The sequence below is a fragment of the Rhinopithecus bieti genome, unplaced genomic scaffold (assembly GCF_001698545.2).
Source record: "Rhinopithecus bieti isolate Rb0 unplaced genomic scaffold, ASM169854v2 scaffold_1618, whole genome shotgun sequence".
In the NCBI taxonomy this organism is placed as follows: Eukaryota; Metazoa; Chordata; class Mammalia; order Primates; family Cercopithecidae; genus Rhinopithecus; species Rhinopithecus bieti.
This window is the reverse complement of record NW_016803937.1, coordinates 6,359,477-6,384,589: the sequence shown is the minus strand read 5'-3', so window position 1 is coordinate 6,384,589 and position 25,113 is coordinate 6,359,477. Positions and strand designations below refer to the sequence as shown.

General features: G+C 43.0%; 1 protein-coding gene across 1 annotated transcript in view; it reads left to right on the top strand.

Moving 5' to 3' along the window:
• Nucleotides 1-25,113, top strand: part of CDH13 (cadherin 13) — a 1,182,232-nt gene that overhangs the window by 486,396 nt on the left and 670,723 nt on the right. The window contains exon 4 of the mRNA XM_017860982.1: nt 20,456-20,572. Within this exon, the coding sequence (XP_017716471.1) occupies nt 20,456-20,572 (117 nt within the window). The remainder of the gene's footprint in view (nt 1-20,455; nt 20,573-25,113) is intronic.

Sequence of the window (25,113 nt, the reverse complement as noted above, 5' to 3'; positions counted from 1 at the left end):
AAAAAAAAAAGCCTTCATTTGCATGGTAATGGGACCTGGCAGATGAAACCAGCAGTTGATAGAAACTACCCCCAAATCACCGTCTAACCTGTACTGAAGAATGACACACATAACGTACAACAGGCACCCATTGTTGTGCATGTGTATGTCTGTGTATCTGTGTGTTATCAGGCAGGTAGTGAAAACCAGGAGGGAGAAAGGAGTGAGTCAGCGAAGATGGTATCCCAGTTAGAGAAATGACACAATGAAGGCGTGAAGTCACGATACAGTGTGGCATGTTTGGGCAACACAGATGTAGTTGGAACCACAAAAGTTGTGATCAGAGAAATGTGTTGGAACAGTGTCCTGCCTTTGAAAGGTTAAATTTGTTGCCAGTGATGATTTTATTCCAGTGATGGGTGATTTGTCAGTATGTTACAGGACTTTTAAAATGTTCATAGTCTTTCATCCAGTAATACCACTTTTGCTAATCCATTCTAAGGAATTCTCATTAGAGAAAAACAAGCAAGCAAATTAAACTCTACCCACAATGTCACTTTATTTGCCTTTTATTTATAGTAAGAAACAATTGGAAGCACTTAACATACAAGTAGGCTGGGCACGGTGGCTCACACCTGTAATCCCAGCACTTTGGGAAGCCAAGGTAGGCGGATCATGAGGTCAGTAGTTTAAAACCAGCCTGGCAAACATGGTGAAACCCTGTCTCTACTAAAGATACAAAAAAATTAGCTGGGCATGGTGGCACGTGCCTGTAATCCCAGCTATTTGGGAGGCTGAGGCAGGAGAATAGCTTGAATCCGGGATGCGGAGGTTGCAGTGGGCCAAGATCGTGCTATTGCACTCCAGCCTGGGTGACAAGGTGAGACTCCGTCTCAAAAAAAAAAAAAAAAAAAAAAAAAAAGCATATCAAGGGAATGGTTTATACATGTTGATACATCCACAGGCTGTATTGTGCAGCAACTAAAATTGTGTTTACAGAATCTGTGACATGGGAGGAAAGAAAACTTGGGAAGCATCATTAGTTTCAAAAACCAAAATACCAAGTTGCTCACAGCCTTCCATTTCAACTTAAGCAAAAAGTGTGTTACAACCTGGAAGGAAGTCAACTAAAATGCTCTTCTGTTTGTCTGATACAGGATTGTAAATAAATTTACTTTTCTTCTGTGTTTTAATATATTTTTCGGAGTTTCTCTGATGAACCTATTCTATGTGGAAGAATTGTTTTTAGTAAAAGTATAATCTGGTGTGGCAGTATGAGCCCAATATATAGGCCATCCCTCCTACCAAATGCTAAGCTAAAACTCTGGGCAGACACACACTCAAGTGCATGCAGGCACACACCCCACACACAGACACACGCTCAAGTGCGTGCAGGCCACACACCCCACACACAGACACACGCTTCAAGTGCCGTGCAGGACACACCCCACACACAGACACACGGCTCTAGTGCGTGCCAGGCACACACCACACACAGACACACGCTCAAGTGCGGTGCAGCACACACCCCGCACACAGACACACGCTTCTAGTGTGGCAGGCACACACCCCGCATCACAGACACACGCTCTAGTGCCGTGCAGCGCACACACCCTGCCACACAGACACACGCTCAAGTGCCGTGCAGGCACACACCCCACACACACACACTCAAGTGCATGCAGGCAGACACCCCACACACAGACACACGGGCTCTAGTGCATGCAGGCCCACACACCTCCGCAACACAGACAGACACGCACCTCAAGTGCATGCATGCCCACACCACCCCGCCCCACACAGACACACACTCAAGTGCATGCAGGCACACACCCGCACACAGACACACACTCATGCATGCAGCACACACCCCGGCACACAGACAGACACATTTTCTCTAGCTTTGCATGCAGGCACGACACCCCGCACACAAGACAGACACCACACACACACACATTTGAAAACTGTGAAGAGCAAACCAAACCAGTTGGATAGGTGGATTGAAGGGAGTCAAAACTTGGAGAAATGATTTAACTGAGGAGAGTTTCCTACCTTGGGTTATTTTTTTTCTTCTTTGGCTTTGCCTTGGGACTGGGTTCTAGTCATACTGCAGGGGGTTGGCCAGGCAGGTAGCTAAGACTACCATTGAATTTCCAACTTTCTGGCCAGAGAAACCAGGAAAAGGGACCCCTATAGGGAAATCTTGAAAAAGAAAGAGTTCGTTGTTTGTGGTGGTGGTGGTGATTCTCTCCTCAGCTAGTATAAATAGTTTGGTGCATAACAGGTGCTCAGTAAATACTTGTTGAGTAAATGAATTAAATTTTTGAGAAAAAAAAAAAAAAATCTTGGAGATTGACGCACTATCTCCCAGGTAGACCAATGCAGCCAGCCTTCTTTCCAGTACAGGACAAGTTCTGTTTCTCCACTCGACACCAGAGGAAGTAGTTTGCATTTAGGAGCCTTTCATCTGAGCTTTACACGCTGGAGTCCTCTTCAGTGCAATGAGCATTCACAGTATGAGAGGCTGAGGAACTGAAAGCAGGTGAAGAGACAGATGAATTCTCTTTCTCACTGTATATTGATTCTGGGGCATTTGCTTATTGAGTGGAATTTTAGGTGGGGTTTTTATTTATTTATTTATTTATTTTTACAATCACGTAATTCATTCTCTGCTCTGACTTTTGTTCCTTTTCTTTCTTTCTTTCTTTTTTTTTTTTTTGAGATGGCGTCTCTCGCTGTTGCCCGGGCTGCAGTGCATTGGCGTGATCTCAGTTCACTGCAACATCCGCCTCCCGGGTTCAAGCAATTCCCTGCCTCAGCCTCCCGAGTAGCTGGGATTACGGACACGCACCACCACACCCAGCTAATTTTTGTATTTTTACTAGAGACGGGGTTTCACCATCTTGACCAGGCTGGTCTTGAATCCCTGACCTCGTGATCCACCTGCCTTGGCCTCCCAAAATGCTGGGATTACAGGCGTGAGCCACCGCATCCGGCCCCTCTTTTTCTTTTTATCTCTTTCTCTTCCTTCATTCCCCAGGTGTGTAGTTAAGACCATGCTTGTGAAGTAGCCACACAATGCACCTCCGCTATACACTGTGCTTGTGGCAATGGAGGAGGCAAAGGACCACAGAGGAAGGATGATTATTAGATGTCCATGCCCCACCTGTGTATCTTTGTGTTGCAGAACTTTCTCCTTAGTTCAGCTAAAACTCAGTTCTTGTCAAACAACCAGGAAAGAGTGGGCTCACAGCCATATACAAGGGTGAGAAACAGAAGTTATTGGACATAAAGGAAAAAATAACTCTCAGCAAAGCGAGAGAGGGTCCTGCTTGCAGGTCTCCTGCCTCACAGATTGAATCCCAGGTTACCACAGAAACTAGAGAGGCCAGGCTCCTCCCCACTGCAAAGGGCGCAGACCTCCTTAGGCTTCGCCCCATCCTACCAGTGCACAGGTGGACATTATTTAGGAAGAGTTGGTCGCGAAAAGGTGGGCTTCATCCAGGACCAGCAGTCCGGCTTTTCAGCCTTCAGGCTATTTTAGGCTCGAAGGCAGGGTTTTGCTGGGGACCCTTGGCTGTCTCTTGTCTGTATCTCTTGGGCTTTACAGTGAGAACACATCAGGCCGGTCTCTGCATTTCTTTGCCTTATCACAAGCCTAGAGAATGCGTACACATCCCTAGGAGAGTCCTCAGTAAATGACTGATGGGAACTGGAATATAAATCCCCCAGCTCCCTTGCCCCTCCGAGTCACAGGTTCTGCCCTGCTTCCTGGAATTCTCCAGTGGGAATGTGCTTGTTAATGCTTCCCTCATCGGCTCCCTTCCCCTCCCTGCCTCACTTCCTCATTCTCCTACCCACATTTCCTGAGATGACCCACTAATAAAGTACTTGCTGTCAAATCCTCATCTGCTCCTGGGGAGCGCAGACTAAGAGAATTGAGGTCCTGGTCGTTGTGATTCTACTGTCCAGTGGGCTCACATACAAAAAGGAAACCAGAAGTCATGAGGATCCCTCAGGTGGCCTACAGTAAAGCAGGGAAAAGATGAGGATCATAGCAGGGAATGTGGTCATAGGGAGGGAAGGGATGGATTCCTGGGAAGTTTTCCCAGGTGGAATCTATGGGACTTGGCAACCCCTCGTGGGTTCAGTATGGTGGGAACCAAAGAAGCCATTCATACGATGTGAGTGCCTTACCCCTCAACTGCTGAGAAAAGGGAGGCAGGAAACCCCATGACTTTGGAAGGGGTCGGGGGAAGGGCAGCGTTTTCAATTAAGTTTAGGACATGTTGAGTTTTAGGTGCCTGTGGATAGTCATGTATCATTTATGGTGACAGTGCCATGGGGAAGGTACATGTCAAACACCTGATAAATACCCACTGAATTGAAAAGAATTGTTTTTCCAAGTGCAGGATTTCTAACAGGGGCTATCTCAAAGGCTAGCCAGACATTTATGATGTCAGGCAGATGAGGGAAGCATGGTAACTGGATCACATGTGCTCACGTCTAGAATACATGCTCAAATTAACACAGCTGTGGAGGCAGGAGTACATATGTGTGTTAGAAAAACAAGCCCATCTGTAGAGTGCTGCAACATGCCTCCAGGTGGTCACAGGTAGCTATTTAACATGCATATGTTATCAGTGCCAGAGCAGATAGAGGGAAACTGTATCCATTATATTCTCATCACCGTCACACGTGGTAGAATGGACTTCCGACTAAAGAATCTAAACATGTTTAAAACATTTTTCACCTCCAGTGGAACTAGCAAGTCTTGATTTGTGTTGTTATTGCTCCTGCTAGATTCATGAAATATTTCAGTGGCGATTGCATCTTGGAAGTGTGGTTTGGCAAATTTTCATCCGAAGCATATGTTTTTGTTTTATTTTTTAACTAGCGGTGCAAACGTGGGAAAGTTGACATTTTAGAGCAAATGGTAGAATACGTGGGGTTATTTTCTGTTGCTGTTTCATTTTTAGGTTCAACTTTTCAAATATAGAGCTGGATTAAGTCTAACAAGTAGCAGAAAACAAAGTCTGTTTAAGTAAATATGTTTTCAGGATGGTCCCTTAGCTCCAAGAGGGATAGGTCAAAGGCGAAGACAGATCCCAAGCTTTTGCTTAAAACCATTCGATGGCTGGCTGGGCTCCGTGGCTCAGGAGATCGAGACCATCCTGGCTAACATGGTGAAACCCCGTCTCTACTAAAAACACAAAAAATTAGCCGGGCGTGGTAGTGGGCACCTGTAGTCCCAGCTACTCGGGAGGCTGAGCCAGGAGAACGGCGTGAACCCGGGAGGCAGAGCTTGCAGTGAGCCGAGATTGTGCCGCTGTGCTCCAGCCTGGGCAACAGAACAAGACTCCATCTTTTATAAACAACAATAACAACAACAACAAAAACAAACAAACAAAAACAAACAAAACGAAACAAACAAACAAAAAAAACATTCAGTGGCTTCTTATGGTCTTGAGGACCTCAAATAATCTTTTGTAGATGGATGAGGTCTGGCTTCTCCTGCCCTCCATCCTCTTCCAGAGCTTCTTAGAGCCTTACCCTCTGCTCCAGCTCTTCTGGTCTTTGGTCATCTTCTGCCTCTGAGCCTTTTCTCATGCCGTTCCCCAAGCATAGAACATTGTCCCCTTGCTGACTGCCTCTACCTGAATAAATTCTGCATATCTGCCAGTTCTTAGCTTGCCAGTCATTTCTTCCAGGGGTGACTTAGGTTTGTTTTTGTTTTTTTTTTTTTTACATGAAAAGTAAACAAATTTTGAACACTCTTCCTTTCCAATCATGTTGCTTACCCTAGGTCCATACTATACAAAAACTTGCACATCTCACTTTCTGATCATTCCATCAACTGCTGCTTCTTTAGAATACTCAAGAGGCACTTACGATGTTTAATTGGGTGTCTGTCTTTCAAAATGAAAAGCTACAGGGTAGCTTGCGTTAACCACACAACAGCTGGTTTTGGTCACTTGGTAGGTGACAATCCAATAACCATGACCAAGGAGGATTTGACAAGGGATTTTATGTCTTGCAATGAGGAAAAGCACTGGAGAGAGTTCCCAAAGCAGTGCCTCCCAGAACACAAATGAAAACAGGGCTTTTACTGGGCTGGCGAGCTGAGTCATTGTATGTAGAGGTGGAGTAAAGGCAGCACACGCTCATTCACCGATCGTGCTGCTACATACTTCTACATACTTACTGTCTCTACATTACTCACTCATGTATAAGCAGTGGTGAATAAGCTCCTCCCGGGGTGCCGTTTGTAGTATGGTCATGTAGATAGATAACCAAAGTTCATCTCCAAATCAGACATCTCTGGATCCAACTAGCTTTTGTTTTGACAGGGTTGGGCTTCTTTCTGAAAATTTTGAAACAACAAAAACCAAGGTGCAAACAGTTACAAGTGGCTACTTCTTCACAGTGCATACCCCAAAACCTTCAGAACCTGGGACATACCCCCAAAACCCCGGGACCTTGGGTTAGACTTGGAATTTTCCTGTTTTCTTGTTACTCAGCAACCACCACAATGCCTGGTCAGTGGAAAATGGTCAATAAATATCTGTTGCCTGGGTACATTAACCCCTAAATGTATGTATGAGGTTGTTGCAAAAGTCATGGCAGATTTTGCCATTGCTTTTAATGGCAAAAACAGAAATGACAAGGAATAAAATTTGCCTTCAATGTGCTTATGATCTTGGGAGGAGCAGAGTAAAAAAATCCCTAACTTCTACTGATATAATACCATTGGATGGTGCCATGATAGAAGAATGTCCAGTGTGCAGGGAGAATCTAGAGAGAAAATAAGGTGATTGCACTTAAAGTAGAGAGTCAGGGAAGACTTCCTGGGTGAGGTGACATTTAGACTAAAACATAAATAATGTTGATGTGTTTGCCAAATGGAGGAGGCAAAGAAGGATTGTGAGTGAAAGCACGATTTGTTTGAGGATTTGGAAGTCGATCGTGAGGTTGTGGTGTAGATCACATGGGAGAGAGTTGCTGACTGTTCGGGAGAGCAGATCATGGTACACTAGGACAGTTAGAGTCTCCACTAGAGCATGTGAATGACTTAACATAAGGGAGTGTCATAATTACATTTATGTTTGATCAGAGCACTCAGGCAGTGGACTGGAGAATGGAGTTGAGATGGGACGCAGGGAAGCACTTGCTGTAGCCATCGTAAAAACCTAGGATCATATCAGTAGATCATCATAACTTGACTTCAACAAGAATTCATAAAAATAACTCCTTCTCTCTATTTCATAGTTTCATCATTTTATAGAATATCAAAAACCTAAAGAGAAAGAGAAATAAACTATATGAACTTCTCCCTGATGAAGCATTCAGTCCTGTTTTCCTGGATCTCATGCATGTTAAATGCATATTTAGAGCTAAGCCACTATATCAAGGAAGTGAATAACTCTTATTCCTTAAATATCAATATGTGCACAAATGTTCTTATACACACTTAATTTTAGTAAAACTTTGGAGAAATACGTCTCCGGAGTTCTAGGGCTTTGTTCCATTTTTGGAAACAGTAATTTTAGAACTCTCCGCTTTGCTTTACTTTTCTTTTACCTACCTCTGGGTTTCCTTTTTGATTTCTATACCTTTGTGTCTTCTTTAATTAATTTTTGTTTCATTTATTCACACATGCAATCATTGTGTATTTGGTCTAGGTATCAGTTAGAGCAAGCTAATTACTCTAGCAAACAAGCAGTTAACAACAAACGAATCCCCTTGGCAGGGAACTGCACTGTGTGAAGACATTCAGGGATCCAGGCTTCCCCTGTCTGTGGATTCCACCTATCCTAAAGCATGCAAACAGGATTTAAGAGGGAGACAGAGACAGAGACACAGAAAGACAGAGAGAAAAAGTGAGAGGAAGTTCTTGGTGATTAGATATTTGTGTTTCTATGTGGTATGTGTATACACATGTGGTATTTTCTATTCGGAGGGCTTCATGTGTTTTAGGTGTTTGTGGGTTAGGAGTTAGAAGAAATAGCCAAAAAGGAGGTGTAATTAACCCTTTGTCTCTTCGTCTTGATGGGTAATGTGCTTACTTCCTTTTTGTTAGTTTCCTCATAATATTATAGCAAATGCCTGTCTGAGTGTATGATGTGTGTATATTTTGATTATTTCTCTGCACTGTGTTCCTAGAAGTTAAATTACTTAGTCGAAAAGCATGAACACTTTAAAGAATATCAAACATAGTTACATTTTTGTTTTTCAGTAAAATATCTGTACCTTTTTCTTTAGCATCAATATATCTATTTACCAGAACTTCATGAGCACTGTGCACTTTATTTTTTAAAAAATATTTCTCAACTTTGTAGTGAACATATTTGGCTATTAGGATAATTTCAGGGTATTTGAAAAGGAACTTTAAGACCAACTTACAAATTACAGCACTTATAAAGGAGGAAAACGTGTGGAACCCACGTCCAGTACAGACGATTCTGGGAACTGGTGGTGTTTGGGGGGCAGAAGTTACAAGGAACGCAAACGCAGGGAGCGTGAGCCAACACCAGATTGACTTCAGACAGCTGACGCTATGGTATGAAGAAGGGGGGACGTCCATGCAACTCCAGAAAACAAAACCAACACCCCCGCGGTAGATTTTGGTTTCACAGAAGGGATAATTTTCTAAACATTTTCTAAATTTGGTTACTTCACAAAGCATTGAGCACCCCAGGATAAAAGAATCCAACTGAGAGCGGCAGTTTTACTCGTATTAGAGAGAAGATTGCTCTATTAAAGATGAAATCAAAGTGGAATCACCGACATCCTACTCATTTATTTATTAGACACAATCATGGAGCAAATACTCTGCACCAGCTCCTGTGCTAACTCCATTACCTGGATTACTCAAATTCTTACAATACCCTATATTTATTTCATAATTTCTTTAGTAATATTTTAAGTGCTTTTTAGACACCTGCTCTATGCCTGTCTTGTGCTAGTCACCGGGGGCTCAGCGGCGACCAGGAAGATGTAGGGTCAGCCCTTATGGAGCTGGGAGCCTTGTGTGGAAGACTAGCACTGATGACACAGTGGCACTGAATGAATGTGTGATCAGAAGCTGACACAGGGCTCTAGGGGAAAAAGGCAAAGTGCAGCCAATCCTTATAGCAAAAGAGACTGAGGAAGCCTAGAAGTGGTGCTTGAGTGGAGAGTAGAGTGATGGGTGGGGGGTTAACCAGGCAAAAGAGGGGAGGGGCAAGAAAGGAAGTCACAAGGTGAGAAGCCCTCAGACAAGCACCTGCAATTGAAGGATCTGAAGAGGGTGCGTGCAGCTGAGAAGCAGAGCCAGGAGCACAGTGATAGCACCTGAGGTCAGAGTCGTAGTCAGGAGCCAAGCCTGCTGGATCTTCCTGGCCTTTAGCAAACCCAGAGGCTTGATCCTTTGGCAAGGGGAAGCCTATATACCCTGTAGGCTTAATGAGGGGGAGAAGAATGTTTTCAAAAGATCTCGCTGGCTGCTGGAGAGAGAACATCTGGAGTTAACACTCCAATTTCAGACTCCCCTGATGAAACCTGTTACTACTTTTCTCCACTGACTTCTTTGGGCAAAGCGATTTCTTTTCTACCCGAAGCGTATGTAACAATGGAAATGACTGAGATATTCATTACATTAGGAATGTAATGTAATGATTCCTAGATGGTGATTCAGATGATTGGTTATTGGACCTTCTATGCATTTTTTATTTTAATTTTGAGATTGGCCATCCCCAACGCCTCTGATGTATGCCTTTCATTACTGGAGATGCTGTTTCTGACGTTGCTGGCTGTCCCTACTGAAAAGGATGCATGCATGAAGACGCAAGGTAACAATGGCTCGCACCCATTTCTCTTGGTTGTCTGGGGGCCATTGATAAGCATTGAGTGGTGTAATTTACAACAACAACAGATTGGCTTGATGCCATCCTATGAATCACCAACCATCATCTTCTCTGACCCTTTAAAATGAGTTCCCTAACACCCTCTGCCATAAGACGATATGAAGAACTAACAACGGATAATTTCTATGTCACCACATTTTATTGTCAGCATAACTTTATACAGTAAATCTGCAGTGGGTGACTTCGTTTTGCTGATATTTGGCCTCTAGAATATTGGGAAAATAGATAGATGGAAATTTAGTAAGCTTCTATCTTGCCTCTCCAGCCTTTTAAATTTGCTGCCGAAAGTTGGATATTTGTTGGGTTTTTCTTCCTTAAGTAGGCAAACTTCAGCCCCAGGAGGCAATGAAGCAAACTTTAAATGTCGCCCCAGGTACTGCAGAGCTGCCTGAACCATGTGTTTGATTGCATACAAAATGTGAATTGAGTAGCACAGAACTGTCCTCCCAGCAACTTTCTAGCACAATGAGATCAGCTGCAAGAATGGAATAAATTGGAGATTGGCTTCTGCAGTTCCATTCATTTGCAAAATTTGCAGACAATTAAGCTGTCCCCTGCAGTATAGGTAGCTCCTTTTAGCCAGGGGCTGGAGATTTGTTCTCTCTGGGAAAATGTTAAAGATGTGATTATCTAGTTATACCTGAGTAAATGGGTCAAAAGACCTCTGCAGCCAAGCACGGACCTCCTTGAAAAGGTAGTCTCCAGCAGCAACCCTGGGGAGGTTTATAGCAAAGTGTTTTTAGAGCAGACGGTTCTGGAGTTACAGAGGTCAAAGAGATGAATGACTTGAGATAAGTCTCTTACATCTTTTAACCTCAGGAAAACAGCCATGGTGGTTCTGCCAGCAAGTTGTTGAATGTATTAAGTGAGATAATACTATAATATATTTAGTACTGTGCCTGGCATGTAATAAATACTCAATAAATGACAGTATTTTCTATGGCAGACTTGGTGAATCCAGGACTAGCATCCCAGGCAAATCTTAGGGTTATGAAGGTTAGAAGGAACCAGGTTATATCATCTTGAGTCTAGAATATAAGCTTCAAACCCTTCAGTGGAATAACCCTCAGGTCCTTGAACTCAAACCCAAAGCATCATGTCTTTGCATGAAGCCTGCAAAGGCTCCCTATTGCCTTGAAAGCAAATCCAATCTTCTTACCTTGACTTACAAGCCTGTCCATAATTGGGCTGGGCTGACTGCGTGAGTCTCACCTTTCACTGTTCTCCTTTAACTCCCTGACTGCCAGGAAGACGTATTTCAGCTTCTGCAATGCTTTGTCTTGCTAAAATATCTCCTCTTAGCGAGCAAGTTTGTCCAGAAGTTATGAAAGTAGGAGAGGGAACAAAGATGATAGAGGCTTGTGGTTTCTTTATAGGTTTTACTATTTTCCCTATCACTTGTTCTATGATGCAAAGCCAGGGTCCAGGAGGGCAGAAAGAGGGAATGAGGACAGGTGAATTATCTGGACACTCTTTCCCTGTTTGAATGTCGGCATATATAGGAGATCCTCCAACAAGTAGTCAGCCCGGGTCAAGCTGCGTCCGGACGGCCTTGTGTTCAGGTGTGCAGGAAGTAGGATCATTCCTTTCAAACCTCACCACTTCCTCCAGTTGGCTGTTAGGGAAGGCTTTTATGCCCTTTGCCGGGTGTGACGGAAAGGGGCAGGGACAGACAAAACTTGGAGTGCAGTCCCAGCTGTAGATTGCCAGTCTGGCAGACATAACAAAAGTGAGCACTTCTTCACTTTTGGGACACCCTTCCCATTTGGTCTCTCGACACTGAGCACCATGCTTTGGCAGGTGTCAGAGGTTGGCCTCCCGGGAAACAGACCACGCAACTGGGGAGGGGGTCTCAGCATCCACACCTGGCGGAGAGGGAGGTCAGGGGGAGGGGGTAGGGAAGGAGGCTGATGGAGGAGTTGTTGACTGCAGGTGCCTGGAGGCTTCAATCTTCCTGGGCGGCAGGGATGCGGCCTGGGATGTCCACTAAGCATGGTCCCACCTGGAAGCCAGGAGGCTGACCTTGACACACCCTTGACCAGTCACTGGATGGCGCTGCAGCCCTACCTGTTTAGTCTTCGCATCAACAATGAAAGAGGGTGAAGTTCATCGAAATACTGTGGGGATATATTGCATGGGGTCTTTTCGTGAAATGTCCAGAAAAGACAAACACATACAGCCAGAAAGTAGATTTGTGGTTGCCAGTGGCTGTCGTAAAGCGGAGTGTCGTAAATGCTAATGGGCATGAGGTTTCATTTAAGGGTGGTGGGAATGCTCTAACATTAGATGTGGTGGGGATTGCACAACTCTGTAAATTTTGTAATAATCATTGTGTTACACACTTAAAACGGGTGAATTTCATGGTGCATAAATTATACCTCAATGGTCCTTTTAAACTATTGCGGGGAGAAGGGCTCCTGCCAGAGAAATTGACTCCAACTCTCCCTTTCCTCAAATCAAATGCTCAGATTTGCATTGTAGGAGGAGCCTGAGTGTTCTCTGTAGGACAGTGTAGGTTCTTTAGAGAGTGCAGACCACTTTTACATGCAGTTTCTCATTTCATTCTGATAACCTAGAGGACAGGCAAATCACTGTAGGACAATGAGCACTGAGCCACAGTGAATGTAGCTTGTTATCCTAGGACCGACCTGGGAGAAGGAGGAAATCCAACTAATTTATGTATGTTTATCCCTTTAAGTCTATTCTCCACACAAAGCAGCTATGATATTTTTTATTGCAACTGGACGCCTCAGCTCAAAACCCTTCCATGGCTCACTGCTCACGCGGAGTAAAAGCCAGGGCCCTCTCCATGGCCTGCGTGCCTCTCCAGGGTCTGACTTCCCTTCACCAGGCCCTGACTGTCTCCTTCCGCTCACAGCCCTCACCTTGCCCAAGCCCGCAGCTGCCATGCTGCAGCTCCGCCATGCCCAGCAGGCTCCTGCTGCTGGCAGTACCTCCTCCCCCTGCCCACTTGGCGCATTCTTCCTCCATTCTCCACTGTCATCTCCTCGGTGGACCCCTTCTCGCCTCCGTATCTAAAACATCAGCACCCTCTCCCCCTGAGCATTTCCAGGCCTCCTCCCTGCTGATCTTTTCTCTTGAGCCACATGTGTTCTTCTCTTTCTCTTTCTATAGTTTGCCCCCTCTCTCTAGAATGGAAGCTTCATGAGGGCAGGGGCTTTGCTTCTTTTAGGCACTGCACCAACCCAGATGCCTAGGATTATACCTGGCAGGGAGAAAGGGCTTGATAGATACGTTTTGAAGAAATGAATGAAAGAATGAATGAATGATTTAGTTAATATGAATCTACTCTCTCGCTTCTTCTCGTGTTCTTTTTTTCTTTCTACCTTCCTGTTTCCCTTGGCCTCCACCCTCCCTTGCCACCCTCAACCCCTCCTCTGCCCCTCATGGTTTCAGGGGTTCTCCCTTTTATTTCTCAAATATGTTCTTTGGGGCTGAGTGATGTGGTGCTTCCAGATAGCAGACTTGCTTTTAATGCACTTTCAATTTCCCCTGAGATTGAGAAACAGGGAGGAAAGCAAATGAGATTTTAACCTCAAATGCCCTAAGACAGGAAGATGAAGACGCTGCTTAGCTGCGTGAAACCAGAGATCTTTGTGTAGGGATGACAATCCTCCTCTAATAGAATCCAGAATGCGTGAGGCTCCCTGAAGACACAGCACTGCCCCTTTGACGGAAGCAAGGCTGGATGAGGCTGCCGCAGGCCTCGGATCACCCAGGCTAAAGATGCTGTGGATCACTGTCCAGAGACTGCTGTGGGGGGAGTCCCAGGAGACACACATGGTCTGGTGTTGGCAGCGGCCCCAGAACCTCACTCTCCTCTGCACACCTCTGCGTGCCTGTGTCTGTTCCTGTGACTGAGGGGATTGTGTTCAGCACATTGGGAGTGCGAAGGTGTGGGGCATATGTCCTTGGGTCTAGGCAGCTGGTGCATGTCTGTTGCATGTGCATCTGTTCACGAGTGTGTGTGTTATGTGTGTCTATCAAATGGATTCTGGTGTGTGTGTAAACCCACATGTGTATAAGTGTGTGCATTTAATGTCACAGAGAACATTTGACATCTGCACACGTCTCATGAATCTGGAAAGCTGGAAGGGGCTGCGTGTCTACATGTGTCTGTGTTTCAGATCTGGCCTTAGGCCACCCACAGCCGAATTACTCACTCCTCACAGGGGCTGAGTGGCTCACCGTCATTTTCTCACTTCCTCCGTCCTGGTGTTAATAAGACTCATCCTTCACTTTTCTACAGTTCTTTAGAGAGTGCAGACCACTTTCAAATGCAGTTTCTCATTTCATTCTGATAACCTAGAGGACAGGCAAATTATCTTCCTTTCCAGATGGGAAAATTTCCTTCAACCCCTCTGTGTCCTGCCTCGAGGGGAGCAGTGTTTGGCCTCCTCTCTGAGGCTGACGTAGCCGCTGATTCTCTCCTCTCACACCTCCTGCGGGCATCTCTGCTCTCCTGCATCTTCATTCATTCACCACGGCGGGCCCAGAGAGTCGACATGCACATGGTGGCTTCTCTACAATCAATTCATCCAGCAGCACCCCACCCTGTCCCTTCCAGGTGCTGTTTTTCAAGAATCAGAGCCTCCTGCTTCTTTTCTTGGTCACTTTAGATCCAGGGATTAGCACAATTGTGCTGGTTGCCATACTTCTGGGATGTGCTGTAAGAATCAAGGAAATGGACTGGCAGCTGTGGACTTGATTAGCTGGTGAGCTGAGAGGACACCGGAGGTAGGATGGGAACTCAGGGACCTGACCACTCTAGACACCCATGAGGACACAAATATCACCCATTTGTGGGTATGAAAACACAAGTAAGCACTTCATGACTCACTATGCAAAGTTCATTATTGATGACACAGTATGCTTTGTCATTACTTTGGACACATTTAGACATAAGTTGTCATCATGAGCTGAGGCTATGTTTGCTCTAGAATGAAGCCCATTCACCAGTCCTTTACATCTGCACAAACTTTACATCTTTTTAAAGTGTTTCCCTAGACTGTGCTCTCATCTGAGGCTCAAGATATATTTTATCATGAATGACATTCAGATATTACGTATATTTTACATATTTCCTATTTTTGTCACCCTTAATAAACCAACAGAATCTTCATCGATGTTAAATACCAGTTTTGTGTAAACACAATGCACTATAATTTTCTTTTCTTTTTTTTTCTTTTTTTTTTTTTGAGACAGAGTCTCGCTCTGTCATCCAGGCTGGAGTACAGTGGCAGGATCTCGGCTCACTGCAACTTCCATCTCCCAAGTTCAAGTGATTCTCCCGCCTCAGGCTCCCGAGTAGCTGGGATTACAAGCACGTGCCACCACACCAGGCTAATTTTTGTATTTTTAGTAGAGACGGGTTTTCACCTTGTCGGTCAGGCTGGTCTTGAACTCCTGACCTCGTGATCCACCCGCCTCGGCCTCCCAAAGTGCTGGGATTACAGGCATGAGCCACCGCGCCCGGCCAATGCTGTTTCTTTGTTTAGGGTCGGGTTCGTTTTGAGTAGTTGGCTTTTTTGTTTGTTTGTTACATTATTCTTTCTTTTTCTTCTCACTGTCTTATACAGAATCCGGTTTTCTTTGCCTGCATATTGAGTCTTTTTCACTACCTAGAGACCAAAGTGTCTTTGACTTAGTCTTTCATTGAGATTTTAATATTCTTCTGTGATCAGTATAGTGTATATAAAATGGAATGCATTCAATATGATATTCTATATTTTCCTACATAGTTTGTCTTAAATACTCTCTGTGCTAGCTAGGTAAATTGGAGCAGTTTGTATGCAGCCTCTCTGCACTTTCTTCATTGATTAAGGAGGGATAAGATTTACTTGGCAGGTCTGTTGAAAATATTACAGGGGACTGATGCCAAGTGCCCAGTGCATTGGCCAGCATATGCTTACTGTATCATTACTATAGTAGTTTAGGGTAGTGATGGTGAGGGCAATGGAGTGATGATGATAGTGGTTGGAACATGGTCTTCACAATTGCCTTATTGGTCATGGCCTAAGAGTATCTCCTACTAACAAACCCAAATGTAACTTTGTCCCTGTTATGGAGCATTTAGGATGTTTTTCATGTTTGCCCCTTATAAATCATGTCTCACTAAACATCTTCCTTCATACAGTTTTATTCTTCTTTTGAATGTAGCCTTTGGATGCGTTCCTAGGAGTAAAATTACAGAGTGAAGGGATATGTACATTCATAAAACTCTCAATAAATAAATATTGCCTGATTGCTTTTCACAAGGGTGCTATGAATTTATACTCCCACCAAAATCAAAAGAATGGCTATTTATAGATGCTTTCAGATCCTTAGCTTATCTTGTTTCCTGTTTGAATTGTATTACGTAAATTTCCCTTTAAAACTGTCACACACACACACACACACACACACACACACACACACATACACACGCATTCTTTTGTGGGGCCTTGGGGGCAAAGATGGAATGAAACTATTATTTATCACATGATTTTGATAGGAACCTGTTGTCAAGTTTCAGATGTTTACTTCTGATGATGCAGAAGGGAATTTTAATTAGGATGTGGCATTAAAGAAGATCAGTTTGCGTATTGGAAATGATATGCTTTTTCAATTCTCTTTCGGTCATCTGATCAGATCAAGGAGGAAGTCTCAGCTTGGTGCTAACACCCCTTTAACACCACACTAGCCCCTTTTTACCTGGAAAATGAAGAACTTTCCATAGGCAACAGTTTTGAGCTCAAATTTGATAGTGTCATTAGGTCTCCAGCAAGTTTATTTTATTTTATTTTATTTTATTTTTTTTTTGAGACGGAGTTTTTTTGAGACGGAGTCTCGTTCTGTCGCCCAGGCTGGAGTGCAGTGGCCGGATCTCAGCTCACTGCAAGCTCCGCCTCCTGGGTTCACGCCATTCTCCTGCCTCAGCCTCCCCAGTAGCTGGGACTATAGGCGCCCGCCACCTCGCCCGGCTAGTTTTTTGTATTTTTTAGTAGAGACGGGGTTTCACCATGTTAGCCAGGATGGTCTCGATCTCCTGACCTCGTGATCCGCCCATCTCGGCCTCCCAAAGTGCTGGGATTACAGGCTTGAGCCACCGCGCCCGGCCCAGCAAGTTTATTTTTATGTTTTCCTTCTTTTTATGTAAAGCGATACTAACGTTTTATTTAAAATGATACAAAGTTTTCATTTTGAACACATTTAATGAAAAAGATGAGTTACACATAGAGCAAACACCCTGACAGTGCCACTCCAATGACTGAACTTGGAACATGCTACTTGGAGAGTGCATTCCAACAGTTCCCCCACTAATCGTAATAATAGCACGTGTTCCTTGACAATACACTGAATATGAGTCTCCATAATGTCTGACATAGTTTGGGACTTTGTGATTGTCCCTTTATCCCTATTCATTTGTGAGTGTAAGGACCTTGCAGTGACCCATGAGGAGAGTTGCTTTTTATTTTTCATTTTGTAAATTTTTTTGAAGACTCTTACAAAGAATAATCATTTTGAAAATGCCTATCCATTACCCTAGAGCAAAATTCCCTATTATTGGGAGAGTATCTAAAAAAATAGTCAAGGGGTACGAGTGCAGGTTTCTTCCATGCACACATTGTGTGGTGGGGAAGGGTGGCCTTTTAATGAACCCATCACCCAAAGAGCAAACATTGTACCCCACAGGTGATTTTTTCAGCTCTCGCCCTCCTCCCACCCTCCCACCTTCTGAAGTCCCCAGTGTCTCTTATTCCACTCTGCATGTTCACAAGTACCCATTGTTGAGTTCCCACTGAAAAGTGAGAATGTGCGGCATTTTTCTGTTTGAGTTACTTCACTTTGGATAATGTCTTCCTCCTTCATCCATGTTGCTGCAAAAGACATGATTTTATTCTTTTTTTTATGTTTGAGTAGTATTCTATGGCTTGTGTGTGTGTGTGTATATGTGTGTGTGTGTATATGTATATGTGTGTATATATCCTTATATAAATATATAATATATATATACACATTATATATATATATATACCTATATGCACATTTATATATTATATACAAATATATATTATATAAACAATATCCCACATTTTATATATATTGTATAACTTATATTATACTATATAACGAAGTAGTATAGACATAACTATTACTATACTATTATTATCATATTAAAACTAAATATATCGCATATATTATATATATTAATTATACATTATTATTATAAATAATATTATATATGAATATATTAGTATATTAATTATATACAATTGATAATATAGTATATTATAATCTCATTACATATTAATTAATTCATACTTATACTGATAATATATATATGTAATAATATATAAATATATATACAAGATATAATATGTATTATATCTATAAATGTGGGACATATGTTAAGAATATATATACACACATACATATACACACACACATATATATATCCCAATTTTCTTTTTTTGAGACTAAGTTTCACTCTTGTTGTCCAGGCTGGAGTGCAATGGTGCGATCTTGGCTCACTGCAACCTCTGACTCCTGGGTTCAAGTGATTCTTCTGCCTCAGCCTCCTGAGTAGCTGGGATTGCAGGGATTACCAGCATGTGCCACCACGCCTGGCTAATTTTGTATTTTTAGTAGAGATGGGGTTTCTTCATGTTGGTCAGGCTGGTCTCAAACTCCCAACCTCAGGTTATCGGCCCACCTCGGCCTCCCAAAGGGCTGGAATTACAGGCGTGAGCCACTGCGCCTGGCCCAACATTTTTTTTATCCAGTCTTCTGTTGATGGACACTGAGGTTCAATCCATATCTTTGCTATTGTGAATAGTGCTATGATGAACACACATGTGCAGGTATTGTTTTGATATAATGATTCCTTTTCCTTTGTGTATACACCCAGTAGTGGGATTGCTGGGTTGAATGGTAGTTCTATTTTCAGTTATTTGAGAAATCATCATACTGTTTTTCAGAGTTTGTACTAATTTACACTCCCACCAAGAGTATATAAGCATTCTCTTTTCTCTGCAGCCTCACCAATATTTGTTGTTTAAGACTTTTTGATCATAGTCATTCTGACTGGTGTAAGATGATATTGCATTGTGGTTTTAATTTGCATTTCTCTGAAGATTAGTGATATTGAGCATTTTTCATATGTCTGTTGGCCCCTCGTATGTGTCCTTCTGAAGAATGTCTGTTCATGTTGTTTGCCCTACTTCTTTTTTTGTTTTGTTTTGAGTTGGAGTCTCATTCTGTTGCCCAGGCTGGAGTATAGTAGTATAATCTTGGTTCACTGCAATGTCCGCCTCCTGGGTTCAAGCAATTCTCCTGCCTCAGCCTCCCAAGTACCTGGGATTGCAGGTGCCTGCCACCATGCCCGGCTAATTTTTGTATTTTTAGTGGAGACCGGGTTTCATCATGTTGGCCAGGCTGGTCTCAAACTCCTCACCTCAGGAGATTGGCCTGCCCTGGCCTCTCAAAGTGCTGGGATTAGAGGTGTGAGCCACTGCGCCTGGCCTGCCCACTTTTAAATGGATTCGTTTTTGCTGTTTGAGTTCCTTGTAAATTCTGGATAATAGTCCTTTGTTGGATGCATACTTTACAAATATTTTTCCCATTCTCTAGGTCATCTGCTTACTCTGTTGATTGCTTCTTTTGCTGCGTAGAAGCTTTTTAGTTTAATTAAGTTCGAATTGTCCTTTTTTTTTTTTTTTTTTTGGTAATGTTTGCTTTTGAGGACTAGGCCATAAATTCTTTGTCGAGGCCAATGTCTAGAAGAGTTTTTCCTAGGGTTTCTTCTAGGATTTTTATAGTTTCAGATCTTATGTTGAAGTCTTTAATTCATCTTGAGTTAATTTTTGTATATGGTGAAAGCTATGGGTCCAATTTCACTCTTAGGTGTATGATTATCCAATTTTCCATATGGGTGTTTAGCCCAAAACCATTTATTGAATGGAGTGTCATTTCCCTATCATATGTTTTTGCTGACTTTATTGAAGATCAGTTGGTTGTAGGTATGTGGCTTTATTTCTGGATTCTCTGTTCTGTTCCATTAATCTAGGTTTATACCAGTACCATCCTGTTTTGGTTACTATAGCCTTGTAGTATAATTTGAAGTCAGGCAATATGATGCATCTAACTTTGTTCTTTTCACTTAGGATTTGTTATAAAACCAATTCTTTACAGGCTATAAATCAAATAAAATTTTATATCTAAGCAAGTCCTCCAGATTCCTGACCAGGCAAGTAATCCAGTAGCTTGGCAGATTAAGAACAGTAATATGCAAACAGTGAGGGATGCATAAATCAAGACTGTCATTGTGAGTAGAATGATTTGGAAGTTGGGGGTTCAAATAGCTTTATGATAGTTATAGTGAATAACAATGTCAGCTTTAGTATTATTCTAATATTGTACTTGGGTAATGCTAATAGGGTTTGATGGAATCCAATGAACGTTTTCCAAACAGCTGTATGCTTTCCCAACAAAGGAACTCTATCTCAGAGCAGACTGATACATCGTTTCAATGGGAGATTTTTAATCAATCCTTTTGTTTCCCCCTTTAGGATATATTTAAATTTGCAAGAACTTCTCCTGTACCAAGACAAAAGAGGTCCATTGTGGTATCTCCCATTTTAATTCCAGAGAATCAGAGACAGCCTTTCCCAAGAGATGTTGGCAAGGTAAGTCAGACAAAAAACAAATGACAAAACATGTTTTATGAAAAGGTGAGCACACAGGAAGCAAACCGAGTATGACTGTCTTGGTGACAAGCTGGAATTAGTCTTCATCCCTCTATAATAAGAGACCAAATGGTTTTGTCATGAAAAGAATGTTGGAAGATCATTCATACACAAAAGAGGAAATTTGAAAGAACCAATAACAGTTTTGAATATTATGGAGATCAACACGGTAGATGATGTTGAAATTACACAGGAAGATGTCATTGGTTGAGAAATAAGCTCATTGCTTTTATAGATGATATTCAGATGATCACTAGATAGGGCCCCCTAGGATGATGGTATGTTATGTGGCCTTCATTGAGATCCTCTTTTTCAAATATCTAGATCCAAGCATATCACTGGGTCAGTTTTCCAAAAACTAAACCAGATCAAGGGAATAAAATCATCCTAACCAGATCCAGAACCAGATGTGGAAAACACTGTCCCATGAATCAGAACAATAGCTTTTCCAGGAAGAAATAGTCACTGTTAAATGTGCCAAAATACTGATACTGCCTCATCAATACATTCTCCTCCCTTTAAGAGAGTCAACATGGAGAATCAAATTTTGAGCAGTTTGTACTTTTTGGTTGTTAGAAACAAGTGCTCGGTGCCGCAAAGAAGAACTAGCACTCAGGCAGAGAGTTTTCTCAGCAAGGCAATTTACTTCTACAGAAGGGTGCTGCTCGCACTTCTGGCCACTGAGAGAGCACACCGAACAAAAGAGGCAAGGGGTTTTTATCCCTAACACGGTTAGTCCCTGCTTCTGTGTCCTGTCCCCATTGGCTGGAGTTGGACTGCACAATCTAAACTGACCTGATTGGTTACTGTTTAAAATTGAATATGGCTAATTAGGCAGGAAGGGAGAGGTGTCCGTTGTGGTACAAGGCATGTTTGGGCATGTCAGGGCACAGCAAAGGCGGGAAGGGTAGTTTCAGTGGAAAAGCTGTTTCGGCAGGAGTGGCAGTTTACAGAATGGGTAGCCAGGAGTAAAGAGGATTCTTTCCAAATGAGGAAGAGATATAAGTTACAGATTGGGACTATCAGGAGAAGTTGTTTACAGAGCAGGTAACTTAGAAGAAGGGACAAGGAAGTTGATCTTGAGAACAAAGAAGAAGGGAATCAGAAATTAAACATTTGAAGAGGAACTTACTGTATCGGACATTGGTGAATCTGGAATTTGAAAAATGGTGGTTAGTTAAATGAATGATCTTAATGGCATTTGCTTTTGAACTGCTCGTTTATTAAATACACAGTACATGTTATATGCTGGACTCTAAACTTGGGGCTGGGTGTGAAGAAGCAGATAATAGAGCTAACATGCTAGTGGGAAGACAGAAACAAGAACATTGCAGAGTATGACAAATGCTGTGAAAATCAGAAACAGGAAGATGAGAAAAAAGGAGCAAATGGCAGGATGAAGGAGTAGACGGAGGAGGGAATCTTTACACAGATGACTGTGATGGCTGGTTGAAGATATTGATGTTTGAGGGAAAACTGGAAGGATGAGAAAGGAACAGTCATAGGAATACGTGGGTGAACAGCATCTTTGGCAGAGGTGAGTTTACATGCAAAGGCCTGAAGGTGGGACAGAATAGCATGTAGTAGAGTTGCAACATGCCTGGGTGGCTGCAAGAGAGTGAGCAAGGATAGCAGTGGTGAGAGTGAAGTCAGAGAGGCCAGCCTGCCCTTGGATGAGGAGTTGGGGTTTCATCGTGCATGCAGCAGGGGACCACTGGAAGATTTCCCCAGGAGACTGCATGTTTTGAAAGATCCTCCTGGCTGCTTTGTAGAGAATGGTGAGTGGCAGCAGAGTGGTAGAGAGGAGTGGAAGCAAAGAGACCCACTAAGAAGGGAGTTTGGTGGTGATCTGGACAAAGGTGACTCAGACTATTAAAAATTAGTATTGGACAGGCACCATGGTTCATGCCCATAATCCCAGCACATTGGGAGGCTGAGGCGGGAGAATCACCCAAGGTCAGGAGTTCAAGACCATGCTGGCCAACATGGCGAAACCCTGTCTCAACTAAAAATACAAAAATTAGCCGGCATAGTGGCACACTTGTAATCCCAGCTACTTGGGAAGCTGAGACAAGAGAACCACTTGAACCCAGGAGGTGGAGGTTGCAGTGAGCCAGGATCCTACCACTATACTCCAGCCTGGGCGGCAGAGTGAGACTCTGTGTCAAACAAACAAACAAAAAAATTGATCTTTATTGCACATTGAAAGAAGTGATAGTCCAATATCCTGGTAACCACTATATTTATCGTTTTAAACTCCCACTGTGCCAAAGATGCCTTTCTCTAAGCAAAAATCTTTTCAAGAGTCTGGGATATGATATAAAGGGAAGCAGAGCTGCTCTAAAGGGATAGCCCTGTCCCCTTGGGCAGATCATCACTGTGATGATCCTTTTCTAGACAGGTTTCCTGGGAGCCCAAGATGCCAGGTGCCAAGGGACCCAAGTCCCCACTTCTTCAAAGCTCTTCCCAGACAGTTTCTGAGACTCACGATGCATTCCAGCGTTTCAGTTTTCTTTTAGATAATCCTGGGCTTCTCAACTTTCAGCATGCATCACAATCAGCAGAGACACTTAAAATGCATGTATCAGGGCTCCATCCTCAGAGATTGATTCCACTGGGATGGGGGTGAGGACCATGTGAGGATGTGTTAAATATCCCAGGTGATTCAGATATGCAGCCAGGGTGGAGGACTGCTGGTCTTAAGCAATCCTCCAAGAGTGGTTGTGGACCAGCTACATAAGTATCCCCTGGAAGCTTGCTGGAAATGCATATTTTCATATCTCACCCCAAAACCACTGAGCCAGAAACTCTGGGGTTAAAGCCAGGAATCCATGTTTTTACACAGCTTCTAGGTGATTCTGATGCACACTCAAGTTTACAGATGGCTGACCTGAAATATGGTCTTGTCCCCTGTCCACCACTACACAATACCTTCAGTTGCAATTCCATTAATTAGTTATAGTAAGGACAATCACATTTCAGTTGCCTGGAAAACCCAAGTTTACACTGGTTATCCAAATCTGTCATGTCCAGATTTAGACAATACATTATGTAGCCATCCTATAGTTTCCTTCAATTACACACAATTTCCTCCTGGGTATATTTGGGTGGGTTTTCTCACAAGCCTCTTTTCTTGAGCTATTCAATGGGTTCATAAGCATGTAGCTAATTGGGAACATTCTTCTGCAATTTTTTTTTTTTTTTTTTTTTTTTTTTTTTTTTTTTACTTATTATGGTTTCAAAAGGCAATTTGGTTTCCAAACTGAGGACTCACCTCTTCTTAGCCCATTATGTGTTGCCCATACTCGATCTCGACTTAGATTCTCTACAAAGCAACTGCTTTTCTAAGTGTGGTAGGCTACTAACTAGACAATGTGCAAGAGCCTTCGAAACCTCTAGATGTTTTTTGTAGAATTACTGCACTGCTTTGCAAAAACTATTTATTTGTCCATGCTTTTTATGCCTTTGAAGGTACATATTTTCCTTTTTGTTCCTGCTTGTTTCTATTTATTTATATTACTCTTTATATCTCCTGTCTTATCCTCATCATCTCCACCACAGCTGACAAGCTGTGCTCTGCAGAGCTGTAGAAGAGGACGTAGGTGTCTTCAGTGAGTGCTGGGGAGGCGGCGAGAAGGGAAAGAAGACCACAGAGGCTGAGCTCTGGCCTCCAAACACCACCACACTCCCAAAAAATCTCTAAGTCAGGACACGTGTCATTGTACAAATATTACTTACTAGTCTTCGGTATAGAATGCCATTTGAAGAAGAGGTTCTGCAGCTCTAAAAGCATAAAGACGTTTGTCTTACTTTGGCTTCCCCTAGAAGTGGACCCTGAGACAAGAATTCAAGTGAAGGCAGTTCATTTAAGAGGTGGGAGAAATGTTCATAATAAAATAAGGGAGAGACACAGAAAAGGGAAGGCAGCTGGGAGAGAAGCTTGTTTATGAAGCCAGCTACCCCTGTGGGTGACTGGATTGTAATCTCATGGGCTAACTTTAAAACGTGGTATGGAACACGCTGTCAGCATTAAAGCACCCCCAGGGGATGGCACTGGGATACTTTGACACCAACTGGGATATTTCTACTCCCAGCAGTAATTGGTTGAGGACTGCTTCCAAGGGTGTAAATTCTCTAGCATATCAGGTCTGCCTGCACTCTGTGCACTAACTCGACAGTCTGCTGAGGTTTGGAGGAGAACCTTCGACAAAAAGGATACTGTACAGCAGCCTCCAGTCTGCTGGTCTGCAGTGGAAAGGTGACACATAGGGGATGTGGACAGGGCACTGATCTCTTCGGCTTCCTTACCAAAACTAATATATCTATTTTTTTTGCGTACTTCGTTTCATCCTGTGCTTTTACCTCATTTCCTGCACTAGCTTTCTCACGTCCTGGGCTTTTGAAACCCCCTGTACTTGCCTCTCTCTCTCCATTAATAAGTAGTTCCTGCATCCCAGGAGGGAAAATCTCTGAAATTCAAT